At 44.1% G+C, this 15,652-nt stretch overlaps 1 protein-coding gene across 1 annotated transcript in view; it reads left to right on the top strand.

Moving 5' to 3' along the window:
• The first annotated feature begins 791 nt into the window (after positions 1-791).
• The window catches only part of MCF2L2 (MCF.2 cell line derived transforming sequence-like 2), a 333,832-nt gene continuing 318,971 nt past the window's right edge, over positions 792-15,652 (top strand). Inside the window, exon 1 of the mRNA XM_051983253.1 lies at positions 792-1,525. Coding sequence (XP_051839213.1) covers positions 1,447-1,525 — 79 coding nt within the window. The 5' untranslated portion in view covers positions 792-1,446. The remainder of the gene's footprint in view (positions 1,526-15,652) is intronic.

Below are 15,652 nucleotides of genomic sequence, written 5' to 3'. Positions count from 1 at the left end.
TCACACCGACACACACACGCACACATGCCCACGTACACACCCATGTTTTCTTACAGTGTGATCGTATGTGCTGTTGCAGCGCGGGGGCTTGTGTGTGTATGGGAGAAGATTGACAGCACCTCTCCAAGGAAACCATGACAGGAAAAAACGGCGCCCCTAGCCGTGTGAGGAGCCCGTGGGTGAGGGTCCCCTCTTCAGATCCAGGCTCATCCCCTCTCCTGAAGGTGCCTGGGACAGGGGTTCGATCGAGGAGGGAGATGACCCCCCTAAAACCGAGCCAAGCCCCCTTCCGTTGGAAGTAGGCGCCCCAGCCTCCCTCCCTTCCCCCTCCACCTTAGCCCCCTCCTCGCAGCTGTTCCTCCGCAGGAACTGGGGCGGGGACGGCAGACAGAGGAAGGAGGGGGAGGGAGGATGTGGGGCAGTAGGCTTGGCAGCCCCTCCCCACGCCCTGGCCCCAGCCTTGGCACGCCTCCCCCCACCTCCCGCCCCTCTCCCCCAGCCGGACATCGAGTGCCCAGGCCGTGAGCTCCGACTTGGGGGCGCTGCGGGAAGGGAGGGGGAGACCGTCTCCCGGGAGAGACGCGTGCCAGAGGGGACCCAGCTTCCCAGGCGAGCAAAGGGAGGAGGAGTTTGGGAAGGGAGAGCATCTCCCCGGGCAGCCCCAGCATCCCTGCCTCCTGCCTCCTCCGCCCAGCCCTAGGCCCCGCCCCTTTGCCCAGCCCAGCCTGGTGCGGGCTTCCAGGGGAGGCAGCAGGCGAGAGAGCTCGGGCTGGGCCGGGATGGGCTGGGCTGGGTGGGGCTGGGCTGCGGGATCAAGAGGCCGCCAGCTGCCCATCAGGAGGCCTCCCGGCTGCCTCCCCCGCCCCCGCGCTCCAGTCCCCTTTTGGGCCCCGGCCCCGGCGTTTCTGCTGCTCTCTGCACTCTCAGAGCATCCTTCATCCCGAGCGTCCCTGGAGGCAGGTGCCTGCCATCCGATCCGGCTCCCGCAGCCTGGCCCCGGGCTGCCTTGAGGACCACAATTAACAGGAGCTCCCCAGGAGCGGCGGGAGAGAGACGCGCCGCCAACTCCGAGCTGGGGAGTGCTCCTGTCCTTCCTTCATCTCCCCCAAGATCTCTCCGTGTGCGTGCGCGTGTGCGCGCGCCTGTGTGCGTGCTCGGACAGCCCCCTTCCCCAGGCTGCTGGGGGGGCTTTTTGCCTGCTCGCTTCCTTTCTTTGGGGGGCGATCATCCCGTGCAATGGCTTTCACGCCCCGGCTGTGAGTGAGAGGCTGGAGAGAGCAGAGATCTCCCTGTCAGCTGGGAGTGGTTCTGTCTTTGTGCCTGGATGAGTGAGTGAGCGAGCGGGCGGGCGGCCTCAGCATCCCCAGCACCGGCCCCCTTTAAAACACGTCCCATCGCCGTCTTTAGTTAATATCGGAGAGGGTCTTTGGGGAGGGCTTCTGTGAAATGCTCTTTTGGTTAAAGGAAGACGAAATGTCCCATCAGGAGCTCACCCAGCGCTTGGCCACAGTGATCACTCATGTCGGTGAGTAAACCTTTGGGGCTTGAGGTGGGGAAGGGTTACACAGGCGTGTGGGGAGGGGGCGGGATGGTCTCGTCCCTTTCACGCGTTCCCTGGCGGGCGATTCCTGGGGGCGGGGAGCCCCGGGTCACCCCCTGACTAAGGACCTGGTTCTTTGTGTGCTGCCGCCTCCCCTCCAGAACCTCGCGCGGGGGCTGGGGGCATCTTGGGCAAAGCTTCTGGGCTCCCTTCCCTGTTCCGGTCCCTCTGAGATCCCCTCCGGGAGTTGTCAGCTGTGATTCTCGGTTATCTAGCAGCTTAGCCTGGGACACGCTTCCCATCCCCTTTGTATGAGGGCTGCTTTGCTGGGGTTGGGGCTTCCGAGACGGAGTAGCTTCAAGATGATGGCAAGAAGGCTGTCTGGCTCAGATCCTACCTGGCTGGCCTGGGCAAAACTAACCCAAAGCAGAAGTGGGTGATGTAGCTGGACGATGGGTGAATCAGCACATGGATGCTAGCTTCTGTCTCAGTTTTTTTTTTTTTTTTTTTTTTGGTCTAGCTGGGTAGTTGGTGTGGTCATTCAACTGGAAAATGAGCAATGAATGCAGGGGCTTTTCTGGTATGGATTGGACTAGATGGACACTATGGTCCCTTCCAACTCTGAAATTCTGTGTAACTGAAAGGAACCAGTCCAGGGAGAGGAGTTCTAGATTAAAGGCGGCTCCCTATAAAAATCCAGACCCACTGATGAGGAAGCCAAACCCAGACAATTTTACCTGGCAGAGTATCCAGCTAAGAAGTGCAGTGATTGGCTCTGGGCTTCTTTATTTCTAAAGCTTTGGGAGATTATACAAGTGGCCACAATTCTCTTGGCTTTTTTTTTTTTTCTTAACAGAAAGGCTTTCCTCACAATAACCACTGGCATCTAGTATAATTCTTATCACGTCCATTACATGGATGAGGAAACTGAGGTTTGAAATGCAATTTACTAGTACCCACAGAGCACTAAGAGGTACTGGATCCTCCGTATCCCTTCCCAACCCCACCCCTATCTCCATCCAGAGAACTTTCAATTTCACCGTGGGGGTAGGATATAAAGGAAAATCTCACAATCACCTTAATTTTGTTTTTTAGGTCCCCCCTCCTTCAGTTGTTAATATCATTCATTCAATTGACCAAAAAGCATTTACTAAGTGCTTACTGTATGCCAGACCTACAATACTTTAGTATTACTTTAATTAATTAATTTATGTACATTTTTTATTCAATTATTTATATATATGTTTTTTTCTTTAGGATATAGGCTCCTTGAGGACAGGGATTATCTCATTTTTGTTTGATTATGATTAGAATAGTATCTTGCGTCTAATGGGTGCTAAATTTTTGTGTTGTTGTTGTTCTTAGGATCATAAATGTAGGTGAGATCCTAAAGATCATTTGGCCCAATCTCTCACTTTACAAATGAAGGATGGATAGCCCCTGGAGGTTGAGTGACAACATAGATCACACAGGTGGTAACTGACAAAGGCAGGATTTGAATCCAGATCCTCAGATTCCATAGCCATCACTTTTTGTATTGTCTCCAGGCATTCTGACTGGCCTAATGGTGGCCTAAATTGAATATAAGTTCCTGAAAACCCAGCTGGTCAGAAGAGTTTTCCCCATCATTCTTAGTTTAAAAATCAAGCCAAGAACACATCAACAGGCAATTCAATTCAATTTAACAAACACGGATGATGTGGTGCCCCTGTTCCCCTCCCTGATCTAAGTCTAGATCCATACCAGATTTAAAATACCATAGTGGGTGGGAGCACTGGATTAGGGGTCCAAGGCAATGCGTTCCATCCCGCCTCTGTCATTCACTGCCTGTGGGACAATGGACAAGTCACTTGACCACTGAGACTTCTCCGGGTCTCAGTTTGTTCATCTATAAAATGAGAGGTTGAGTTGGATGGTCCTAGCTTTAACGTTATGAATATAATGGATATGGCAGGTGGGTTTTCAACAACCTCTCACTGATGATTCGGTATGAGGAAAGCCTTTTTGGCAAAGAAAGCTGGAGCAGCTAGCTGACACGGTCTATAGAGTGCTGGCCCTAGAGTTGGGATGACCTGACCTCAGACACTTACTAGAATGTGACTCAGGACAAGTTACTTAATGTGATTGCCTTAAAAAAAAGAGCTACCCAAAAGTTGTAATTATCTGCCTTGGGGGTGTTCCCTTTCGCTGGAGGTCTTCAAGGAAATACTGGGTGATGATTTGTTGACTATTTTGTTCAGGTTTGGGTTGGGCTTCTAAATCTGAGATCCTATACTTCTCCAGGGAGATTATGAAAACCAGTTTTTCTGGTACAGTTTTAGGCCCTAGGGTGCAGGAATCCTGAGGCTCACCTGATCCCAAGTCCAGTCATTGTCCGGAACTCAAGTCCCTTGCTTTGGCAAGTTAGAATCAAGTTTCCTGGTTCTTGCCTCTTATTCCTCATGGGCCAACTAGAAAATACCCTGATTTCAGCAGTCCAGATTGCCCTACTGTCTTGCCAAGAGTGATGGAACCGTTTCCTATTAATGTCATATTGACTCTGTCTGAAACTCTATTTGAGCCCAGAGTGATCTGGATGAGGGCCAAATATGTCTTAGATCAGACATGTCTTGTTGCATATCTGAACCATTAGCTTGTCCATGGAGCTAGGGACAAATTGGGGGAGGGGAACCTCCCTATACGATTCCTCTTTGGAATATGATCTTGCCATCACTCTATGAGTTTGGCTTCCTTCCCCTCTGCTCTGAATTTATGATCTCAAAGGAGCTCTGTCCAGTAATCTTGGAATTTTCACTACTAGAAAAACCTAAAATGTCTTTTCTCTTTTCCGTTTTCTCATCTGTAAAGTGAGGAATTTAAACTTAGATGGCCCTTTCAAAGCTAAATCTGTGAACCTAAAATGTCTCTCCTCTTCTCTTCTGCTTAATTTTCTCATCTGTAAAATGAGGAATTTAAATGTAGATGGCCCTTTTAAAGCTAAATCCATGAAGACATGCTCCTAAAAGTCACGAGTTCCTACATCTTTGCTAGCGTAGACCTGGCTCAAATACAAAGCTTTTTTTCAGTTGTTTCAACCTTTTTGACACTTTGCCTTTCATAGATGAAGCCAGCATGTGGTTGAGCTTTAGAGCTGGTGCCCTGCCCTTGAATGGCCCTAATACCTCTGGCCACTCCATTTCCTTATGCTCATCCGTGGCAAGGAAGACACCCTTAGAGAGATCTTTTGCACTCTTGCAGAAATACTAGCGTGGACTACCTAAGGGTTGCTAGTGATAGGGAGGCCTATTTTGATCAATAAATTCATTTGAGAGTCTATTTCTAGGGCTAGAATGAGGGCTACAGAGACTGGAATTCTCCATGTCAAAGGTCAACAGCTTTTTAAAGAGAGGATGGGGTGAGAATATAAGCTTCTTCAGGACTGGGGCTGTCTGTATCTTACTATTGTTTCTCCAGTGCTGAGCACAGAGCCTGGAATGTGGGAGGTGCTTAATAAATGGATTTTGAAGGAACATGTTAACTTTAAGGCTCAATGAATGAAAGAACTGGGTTCAAATCCCAGTTTAGCCATACCAGTCTTGTTCCTGGGACTCAGTTTCCTTTTCTGTAAAACCAATGGATCAGATTAGGTGATCTCTAAGAATGATTCCTTCCAGCTCCAAATCAATGATCCTTTGAAGTGCATGATATTTGCAATGGTTCTCAAAGTATGTCTAGAGAATCCTGGGGATCTCTGAAACCCTTTTAGAGGGTCTACAAATTCAAAAATAGTTTTTATTTCCAATGTGGTAAATGTCTATAAATATAATCCAGATAAACAAAAACTCTTTGGAGAGATCCTCAATCATTTTTAATAGGATAAAGATACTGAAAATAAAAGTTTGAGAGCCACTGTTCTAAGGTCTCATCCAGCTCCCAAACCAGGAGTTTGATTAGTGAGACAATTCTCTCAACTCCCTGCAGAATATTGAATCAAAAAAAAAAATGGAATTTGAAATGGTCTGTGTTCTGAATGCAGAGATTTAAGAGAGATCTCTTGGACTAAGGGTGCAAGTGTAGACACCATTGGGTTGATCCAGAGTAGCTGTATGACCTGGACACTCACTTCCCTCTCAAGTTTGCTCCTAGGTAAAATGAGGAGGTTAGCTTAAATTATTAGGTCTCTGAAGAACTCTAACATCCTAGGATGGGAGGCAATCTGGGACTGGGGTTTTCTAGGTACTTGTAAGAGCAGGAGTTGTTGCAGAAGAGGAATAAGATTATAGAAGATTGAATAAAGGAGCTCCCTCTTATTAACAAGTAAGGAAACTGAGGCTCAAAGAACGGGGCCAAACTCACATGTGCAGAGCTGGAATTCAAATCCTGGTCTTGAATGGGACCTCAGGGCTATGCAGATACTGAGGTGGGAAAGTCCCCCCAAAATTTATTGGCTCCATATTTACTATTGTATTTAATTAGATGTGGGGGGAGGAAATCTTAATAAAATAGCTAACGAAGTACAATGGTCATGATTATTGAAGGTCAGCCATATGAAAATTGATTAATGACAATAATAATAATCACAGCTAGAATTTGTATGAAACTTTAAGGTTTGCATATTGCTTAATAAATATTATCTCATTTGATCCTCACACAAACCATGCAGGGGTAACTGATGGAGGAATCAGGCATGCAGAGGTAACTGAGACAGATGTAGGAAACTGAGGCACGCAGAGGTTAAAGTGATTTTCCCAGCAAGTATCTACAGTCAGTTTTGAATTGATTGAAGGAATTAGACATATTTAGCCTAGAGAAGGGAAAACTTGGTGGGGAAAAGGAGTTAATAAATGGATATTGAAGGAACAGGTTAACTCTAAGGCTCAGTGAATGAAAAAACAGCCCTGTTTCAAATCCCAGTTCAGCATACTCATCTTGTATGTATCCAAGGGGTATGTATCCAAAGGGATGCCATGGGGAATAGGGAATAGCTGGGCCCCAGGGGACAGAAATTGGAAGCAATGGAGCTGATGGTGAGAGGGACATGTGTGTGTGTGTGTGTGTGCACATATGCAAGGGTTCCAGAGAAATCCATCGTGGAGAGGAGAGGTCCCTCCCTCAAAATCAGAGCTGTCCATTAGTGGAAAGGAATGCTTTGAGAGCTAGTAGGTCCTCCCTCACTAGAAATATTTTTTCTTTCTTTTTTCTTTATTTTTAACACACATTGCTTTATGAATCATGTTGGGAAAGAGAAATTAGAGCAAAAGAGAAAAACCATGAGAGAGATTTAAAAATGGAAAAAAAAAGAAGTGAACACAGCATGTGTTGATTTAAATTCAGTCTCCTTAATTCTCTTTCTGGATGCAGATGGAATTTTCTGTCCTAAATCTATTGGGATTGCTTTGGATCATTGAACCACTGAGAAGAACCAAGTCTTTCATTTATTAAGCCATTTCCTTCTCCAGCTCTTTTCAGATGAGGAATTGAGGCAGACGGGGTTAAGGGACCTGCCCAGGGTCACCCAAGCTAGCGGGGTCCGAGGCCAGATTTGAACTCATGAGGATGAGTTCCTGACTCCAGGCCGGGCACTCTGTGCACCATGGTACCCCCTTGCTGCCCTCAGCTTAGTGGGTGGCCCTTTGCAGCATTCCTTTTTGATGACTTCCACATTTTCCTTCTGTGCTTTGAAGGGCTCCACACCTGGGAGAGATCAAATCCAGGCCTTTGGCTTCCGGGTCCCTTCTGGAGGGAAGGATGAAGGCTGGGACAGAACAAAGGCGGGCAAAAGTAGCCAACCTTGGCCCACATCCTCAGGCACATTACCTGGGTTCTAATCTCCTTCCACTGTGGCAGTGGGGATATCCTTGACATTCCATGGAATTATTCAAGACTCCTTGTAGCCATGGTGAATTTTAAAATATCTATCACTTCTGGTCCCAAACCAGCAGGAGTCATTTTTGGAAGTACCAAAAAAATGGGCTGCATTAAGAGGCTTACAGCTCCCAGGGATAAGGAGGGAACAGTTCAGATGTCTGTGCCCTCCTATAACTGCATCGGTTCGGTTCTGGGAGTCCCATTTTAGGAAGGACGGCCCCGAAGGACATCCAGAGAAGGGTGATCAATCGGTAAATATTCATTGAGTGCCTACCATGTGCCCGGCACTGGGCTTGGAGCTAGGGGGCAGGAACATCCAGGATATAGTAAAGGGCCTTCAATCCAGAACTGGGGATATGAGAAGAGTAGCTCTGGGGGGTATCGTGATCGACTTTTGGGGTGTCACATGGGAGAGAGATCAGAGTTGTTCTCGTTGGCCCCCCAAGGCAGAGCTGGGAGCAGAGTGGGCAATTTTGATGATGGTAATTTAAGTTTGAGGTAAAGAAAAACTTTCTAATATTCAGAGCTGCCCTAAAGTGGAATAGACCGCTTTGGTAAATAGTGAGATCCTCAGACACTGGAGGTCCATGAGTGGAGGCTGGGTGAATGTCATCGTGGGTCAGAAGCCAACAGATCCCAGGCTTAGAGCTGACTGGGACCTTCGGGGCCACCAGGTCCCAAACCTTCATTTGGTTGGGTCCTTCCAATGGAAGCCTTCCAGCGAGCTAACTTAGAAAAAAATTTACATTTTCAGATGAAATCAAATAATATCACAAGCAACTCAGAAATTATTTGTTATCCATAAACTCACCTCATATGCGGGTCCCATAATTTTTCTTTCCCCTTTTATTGACACAAGCTACATCTTGTTTCAATTCATCATGTTTTGCTTTTAAAAAATGGATAGTTTTATTTTTAAATTTTCTGTTTGTAATTTTGCTGGCACCATGGAACCGGTTTTAAAGGGAGTGGGTAACCCCACCAGCAGAGAGGCATGACGGTGTGATTAATCAAGAAGGAGCACTGGAATCCTGGAGTCACCGGCTGCTGGTCTAGCCCCTGACCCATTCTGACCCCTCTCAGGGAGCTTGGTAATTCTCTAAGACTGGAAATGGCCCATCTGCCGCAGGGAAGGGTATTTTCACACCAGGAGTTCCTCACACATAAATTCTCATATCAGGACCCCTCCAAAATCTGACATGACAGATGAAAAAAACATCAAACCTAATTCGCATCATAGAAATAAAAGCCAAACTGGAGAAAGCCTTTTCACTGGAAGTCCTATAGTTTTCTCTTTACTTCTGCCTCCTTGCTTCCCTAGCTTCCTTTAAGATTCCATTTAAATTCTACCTTATGAAAGAGACTTTTTTTTTTTACTTCCTCCTCTCCCCCAGTGGTTAGTGAAATTATCTTCCATTTCCACTATATGTATTTTGTGTGTACCCAACTATCTCCCCCTTGGACTGTCAGTTCCTTGAGGGTAGGGATTATGTATTTACCTTTGCCTTTGGAATCCCACAGTCTGACACAATACCTGGTACACAGTAAGCACTTAATAAAAGGTTGCTGACTGTTATTAATCATCCTGGGCGTGTGGAGCAGCGTCTTGGGGACCTGGCGCTGGTAGAGAAGTCAGGATGGGTCTCTGGATTGCCTCGGGTACAAATTGGAGGTTTCGTTTGACACAATTGTTGAGATTTTGCAGACCCGTCATTGACCTGAGAATGAGGTCATTGCTTTCAGGACAATGTTGTCACCCCTCATCTGCTGGGAGATAATCCCAGAGGCCCCAGCGGCGTGACATCTGGGAAGGGATCTTATTATCATTGCGGAGAGCAGGTGATGGAATATCCTGGGGCACTGACAAGCCGCAGGTGCTTCTGGGACTCATTAGTGAAGGTGTTTGGGGCTCTAGTGTCGAAGTGTCTGAACTGAGATCCTTGCCTCCCTCAGCACCAGGATGTGCTGTGTGATCAAATCAAGAAGAGCCACATTTTCCACCCGTGAATTCACTTCCAGCTTCTTTTTAAATTAGTCTTGGGGATAGCAACATCTCAGTTTTACAGATGGAAATGTAACCTCCTACAAGTGAGCCGACTTGCCCCATGTCACCGTAATTCTTTCCTGCTGGACCTTCATGTTGCCAGAGCATCCATGGCCTAATTAGGTGAGAAAGGCACAAGTGATTTCTGTGCATCCCTCTAGAGCGGCTAAATGGTGAAGCAGATAAGAGAATTTGGAGTCAGAAAGAGCTGAATGGAAATCCTGCCTCAGACACTTAGCTGAGTGACCTTGGGCGGGTCACTTAATCTGTCTGCCTCAGTCTCCACATCTGTGAAATGAGCATAATAGTAGCATCTACCCCTTAGGGTTTCTGGGGATCCAAAGAGAACACATACATAAAGCCCTCCATAAACCCCGAAGCCCTTTGTAAATATAAAGTATTATTATTGTTGTATCTGTAAGGGAGCAGAGCCATAACTGGGAAGTTAGGTTCTGCCAGGAAGGCACCCTCAGCTGAAGTCTACAGGTGGAGGGGAAGGTGAGAGAAGGTGGAGAGATGAGAGGACCAGGGATCCTGATGAAGGGTATATGCTGGGGGAGGGGGAAGCTTGAGAAGAAAGCAAGGATGAAGGAAAGACACTATCAGTGACATCCTGAGACAAAACCCCAATTGCCCCAGGAGAGTTAAGATTTTGATCAGAAACCCAATCACATCGGATGCTTTTCTTCTTATTGGTCATTTTCCTGGTACAGAGGACTTCTGGTAAGAAAATTCCCTCTAGCAATGAAGCTACCTGTGCTGCTGAGAGCTTAAGTTACCTGTCCAGGGTCACACAACCTGCATGGGTCAGAGGCGGTGGGAACGGCAAAGGCATTCGGAACCAGGGGACCAAGGTTCAAACCTTGATTCTTCCAGCTGGGTGATGTCCCTCCTCAGGGTCTCCATTTCCTCATCTGTAGAGTGAAGGAGTTAATTCCACCCTGCTTCTAAGTCTCCTAAGACTAATTAATATCTGGAAAAGGGAGACTACACTTCCCAGTGACAGGCTGAATATGAATGATGTTTCTGCAGCCCCTAGAATGTAGCCGGGCAGGCAGGAAGGAGCCAATAACTTTGAGATGGCTGGATCCATTTGGCAGCTGGGAGCTTTGCCAGTGGTGACGGAGCATCCTGTAATCCTGAGTCACTCCCGATGGTGGCAGGTAAGGGATCCGAGGGCGGATTGTAGGATGGTCAGGAGACGTCTCCATCTCTCCCTCACTGCTGTGTTCTCATCTTCCCTGTTTGTGCCGATGAGGGCACAAAGACCAAAGGGAAACAAGAGAGCACGCCCATCAAAATCCAAGCATGGCCTTGGACAAAGCACTTAATGCCTGGTGCCTCAGTGTACTTATCTGTAAATGAAAGGTTCGCATCCATGGTTCCCAAAGCCCCTTTTAACTCTAAATCAGGACTCAGCATGTTCTCTGAGGCTATTTTTCATGCCTTGTTCTGGACTCCACCTCTGAGCTATCACTCCAGCCCTGGGTTCTTGATTGATGAGAGTTCTCCGTGTCCAACCAGACCCAGAGACCGCCAGCAGTATTCTTAGGCGTTCTTGCCCGGGTCATACCACCCCAGCCACACCGTTTCTACTTCCCTGTGCTCTGGTCATAATAAGTGTTCAAATCCACATGCCCATTCCTGAAAAGGATGTGCCAATCAATTACCCTATGGTTTTCCAAACCAAAATACTCCTTCCTGGCTAATGTGCTACCTTCTCCTATAAGGATTAAGCTTGGTAATTAATTAATTTACCAATTAAAAAATCAATGATTTTTTGGGGGGAGGTATTCATATGTCAGTAAGCACTTAATAAATACTTTTTTTCATTCATTCATCACTTGTCAAATCTTGCCAAGTCTCTAGAATCTATTCTTTCCCTTTATTTCACTCTGTGGCCAGCCCAAGAGGTAGAACGAGTCGAGAAGTTCTGAGACCATCTCTGACACTTATGATTGTTCCATCCTGGACAAATCAATTCAGCTTTGTGGACCTCAGTTTCCCTTCTCTTTACCGGGATGAACACCCATCGCCTCTTAACTGGAATATTGAATAGCCTTCAAATTGATTTTCCTGCTTCAAGCCTTTCCCAGTGCCAAATACACCTCCACTCAGCAGCCAAAGTGATTTTCCCAAAACAAAGTCCTGACTTTCCCCATCCACTGAGAGTCTTATTACCTCCAGGATCAAATAGACAATCCGTTTTGAGACTTACAGCCCTCACAACTTAGCCTTTTCCTACCTTTCTAGCCTTCTTCTGCTTTGTTCCCTTCCTCAGTCTACAATCCAGCCACAAGCAACCTAACACAAGACACGCCATCCCCTGTGTCCCCCGTGTTTGAAATGTTCTTCCTCTGCTTCTCCAACTCCAGGCTTCCTTCAAGACTCAGCCCCAATCCTATAGGCTATTTTTCCTGCCTCCCAAACACAGCCAGGGGTTTTCCTTCTAAGATCACTTCCTGTTAACACTATATATCCTATATGGACTTAGAGATTTACCTGTTGCCTCTGCCATCCAAATGTCAGCTCCTCCAGGGCAGGGACAAAGCTGGGTTTTATCTTAAAAGCCCCTCCACCTCAAGGCATTTAATCAGCGTGTGAACTGTCAAATCCAGGTCAAGTGAATGAACGGGAGACTTCATCTTGGACCCAGCTCAAGAGTCAGAATGGTTCGATTTCACAAGTTCATGCGATTTATAGCTAGAAGGGACCTTAGAGATGGTATAGGTTAAGCTCCTCATTTTATATAGGAGGGAAGAGAAAGCCAGAGAAGTGAACTAATTTAATTTGCCTAAGAGGCAGTAAATGTCAGGGTTGGGTTTTAAACCTGACTATATTACATTGCTCTGCCAGGATAAACGCCAAATGGTACATAACTTAGACATAAAGTTGACATCGTAAGCAAATTCAAGGAACAAGGAAGAAATTACTTTTAAGATTTATGGGTGGGGAAGAGTTCATGACTGAACAATGGTAGAGAAGATCACAAAAGATAAAGTGGATCGTTTTGATTTAATAAAATTCAAAAGTTTTGGTCCAAACAAAAATGTAATGCACTTGAAACGAGAAGGGAGATAGGCTTTGCAGCCAACTTCTTGGATAATTGGGGATCAATTTGAAGACTTATTTCAAAATTATGATTAGGAGACATTTGCCAATAAATAAATGACCAAAGGATTTCTTCCTTTGAAATCTGCTGGGCTATGCTACCCAAAAGGCATTCTCAAAATCTACTTTTTCACTGGCTCTCCTGTAAGAAGAAAACCTACTGGTATTTCTGTGAGAGCAACAAGGTGTGACAGTAAATGAGAAAAACTCATCTGCAATGTGGCTGCTGGTAGTAGCTTCCTATTAGATGGAACAGATAGATGTGCAATGGATAGCGTGTAGGGACCAAGGTCAGCAAGATTTGTCTTTTTGAATTTAAGTCTGGTCTTAGACACTAGCTGTATGCTTCTAAGCAAGTCATTTAATTTTGTCTCAGTTTTGTCATCTATAAAACGATCTGGAGAACAAAATGGCAAAACCTTCTGGTAACTTATCCAAGAAAATTTGAAATGGGATCTGCAGTGGAAGAATAAAACTTCCTATTTTCAAAATTATTCTTGCTAATTAGATGTTAAATTCAAGTGTTTTCATCTATTGATAAGTACAATTAAATTTCAGTCCTTTGAGACAAAGTCCCTTTTATCTTATCTTAGGTATAATTACATTACAGTTCTTACAGGTAAAAGAATTGAGAGACAAAGAAGTAACTTGCCCCTTCACAGAATGAAGAGTTGGAAGGGATCTTGGAGGCCTTATAGTCCAATCCACATCCCAAAATTAATCCTTTTTTCTACAGCCCCATCATAGTCATTCATTCTTTGTTTGAAGATCTCTAATAGAGGGAATCTTCTGCTTCCCAAGGCTCTAACAATTAGTAAGTTTTTTCTTACTAGGAGACCAAATCTGGCCTTTTGTACTTTTTACTCATCACTCCTACAAATCACTAATTAATGAGAATGATTTTGATTTCACATGTCACCCTATCTTTCCTAGGCATCAAGCTTAATCAAAATTTTGATGTGCCAGGACCTGAGATTAGGAGATAAGACAATGATCACAGTAACAAATGTTTAGGTTTTGGAGGATAATTGGTGAATGCTAATGTTCCTTCCCCACTGAGGTAATTAGTTTACTTACATTTATCTTTAGCCATGACAGATATGGCTATACCATAATTCAATATGGCCCTCTGAGGCTTTCACAACCCTTTAAGAATTCTCCGCTAATGTACTACCCGAGGGCAGAAATGCATCATTCTGGGTTTGGGATTTGAGCTGCTTCAGATCCTATATTGATGAAAATAGAAAGAATTAGTTTAGGATTTCTTCCTTTAACTACAGGATTTTCCACATGGGCTAGAGCTCCATGAGTCAGAAGAACAGGCTAATAAGAAGCAAGCTTAATGAATTTTTTTTCTACTCTAACTTTTCCACATGATATGCCCTTGCTTGATGTAGGGGAAAAAATAATGGACGTCATTTCTATTCCTACCATCCACTGTCATTTGTCATGGTCTGTCTGAACCCCAATTTCTTTTTCTGCAAAACAGAGACAATACCTACTTTTATGGTTTATGACAAAGTTTAAATAAGATTATATAGGTCCATGTCTCTAATATCTATTAGATATCTATATTATTTAATGTTGATTTGTTAATATCAATTATAGATATAGATGATATAGCAATATATAGGTATATATACAATATAAATATAATATGTATATAATTTATAATAAAGATAGAAATTTAGATGTAGATATAGATGATATTGATTATAGATAAATTTAGACACATAATATGGATAGAAATAGAGATGTAGATATAGGTGATATAGATATAAGTATAGATAATATCAATAAACTTTGGATTCCTTGGCTCATATTCTGTTAATCTTCAATGCTAGGTCATATCCATCATATGCCTTCTCTGCTCCTTCTTCTGAGCTTCCAAACAGTGTTTTAGACAGTCACATCACCATGTTGACAACTTGATCTACTCCAAAGTTATGTTATCTAACCTTAGCTGGGCCCTCACTGCTACATGGCAATCCTTTTTTCTTCCCTGCTGGGTTTTCCATTATGCTCCCTGTAGGAGCTGCTTCCTTTTCTCCTCCATTGTTTAATACCTTCAGATCTTTCTGCTTCATCATTAGTCCTTCTCTGCTTTGCTCTGTTACCTGAGGATGAGGTGATCTTTTTACTTTCTGCCTTCTTGCCATTTCCTCTTTGGAAGCTTTCCAAACTCATCAGTCTCCATCTTACCCCCTCACTTCTTCAGTCTCTCCTAATTTATTAGGTTTTTTCCTCTGTTGTCTAGAAATGTGCACAAGACATCGTGGTCTGATAAAAAGAGTATTGGATTTGGAGTTCCGATCCTTTCTGGCCACTTTGTCCTTGTGTAACTTTGAGCAAGTCACCCCCTCTGAAGTGCAGTTTTCTCATCTCTAAAATGGTTACATTAGAGTAAATAATTTTTAAGGTTTTTTCTGGCTTTATATCCATTACCCTTGCTAACATGATTGTTATAGTCTCATTCTTTTCATTACAGCTGAATGGAGATCAGATAGAAAGGATCCTAAAACAGATTATTTTCCTATTTTTTAATGTTTAATGTCCGGCAAACTATTACACAAATGGATAAAATGAGTGCTTTTTTGTAAATAAATAGATTAGGATACAAATCCGTTTCTTGTAGATCGGTAAAAGCATCTTTGGCACAACTAAACAATCAATTTTAAGTATTTATCAAGTGTTTACTATGCATCAGAAACTGTGCTAAGATTTGGGAAATACAAAGAAAAAAATAGTCCTTGTCTTTGAGGAGCTTACATTCTAATGGCACAACTTCAATAGAAAACAAGATGATGACAATGATATATATATATATATATATATATATATATTATATATATATATATATATATATATATAATATCTTTTCTTTTCTTTTTTTAATAGCTTTTTATTTACAAGTTATATGCATGGGTAATTTTACAGCATTGACAATTGCCAAACCTTTTGTTCCAATTTTTCCCCTTCATCCCCCTATCCCCTCCCTTAGATGGCAGGTTGACCAATACATGTTAAATATGTTAAAGTATAAATTAAATACAATATAAGCATACATGTCCTAACAGTTATTTTGCTGTACAAAAAGAATCAGACTCTGA

This window comes from Antechinus flavipes, chromosome 3 (genome assembly GCF_016432865.1).
Source record: "Antechinus flavipes isolate AdamAnt ecotype Samford, QLD, Australia chromosome 3, AdamAnt_v2, whole genome shotgun sequence".
Classification (NCBI taxonomy): domain Eukaryota; kingdom Metazoa; phylum Chordata; class Mammalia; order Dasyuromorphia; family Dasyuridae; genus Antechinus; species Antechinus flavipes.
This window is presented reverse-complemented; position numbering and strand designations above follow the sequence as displayed.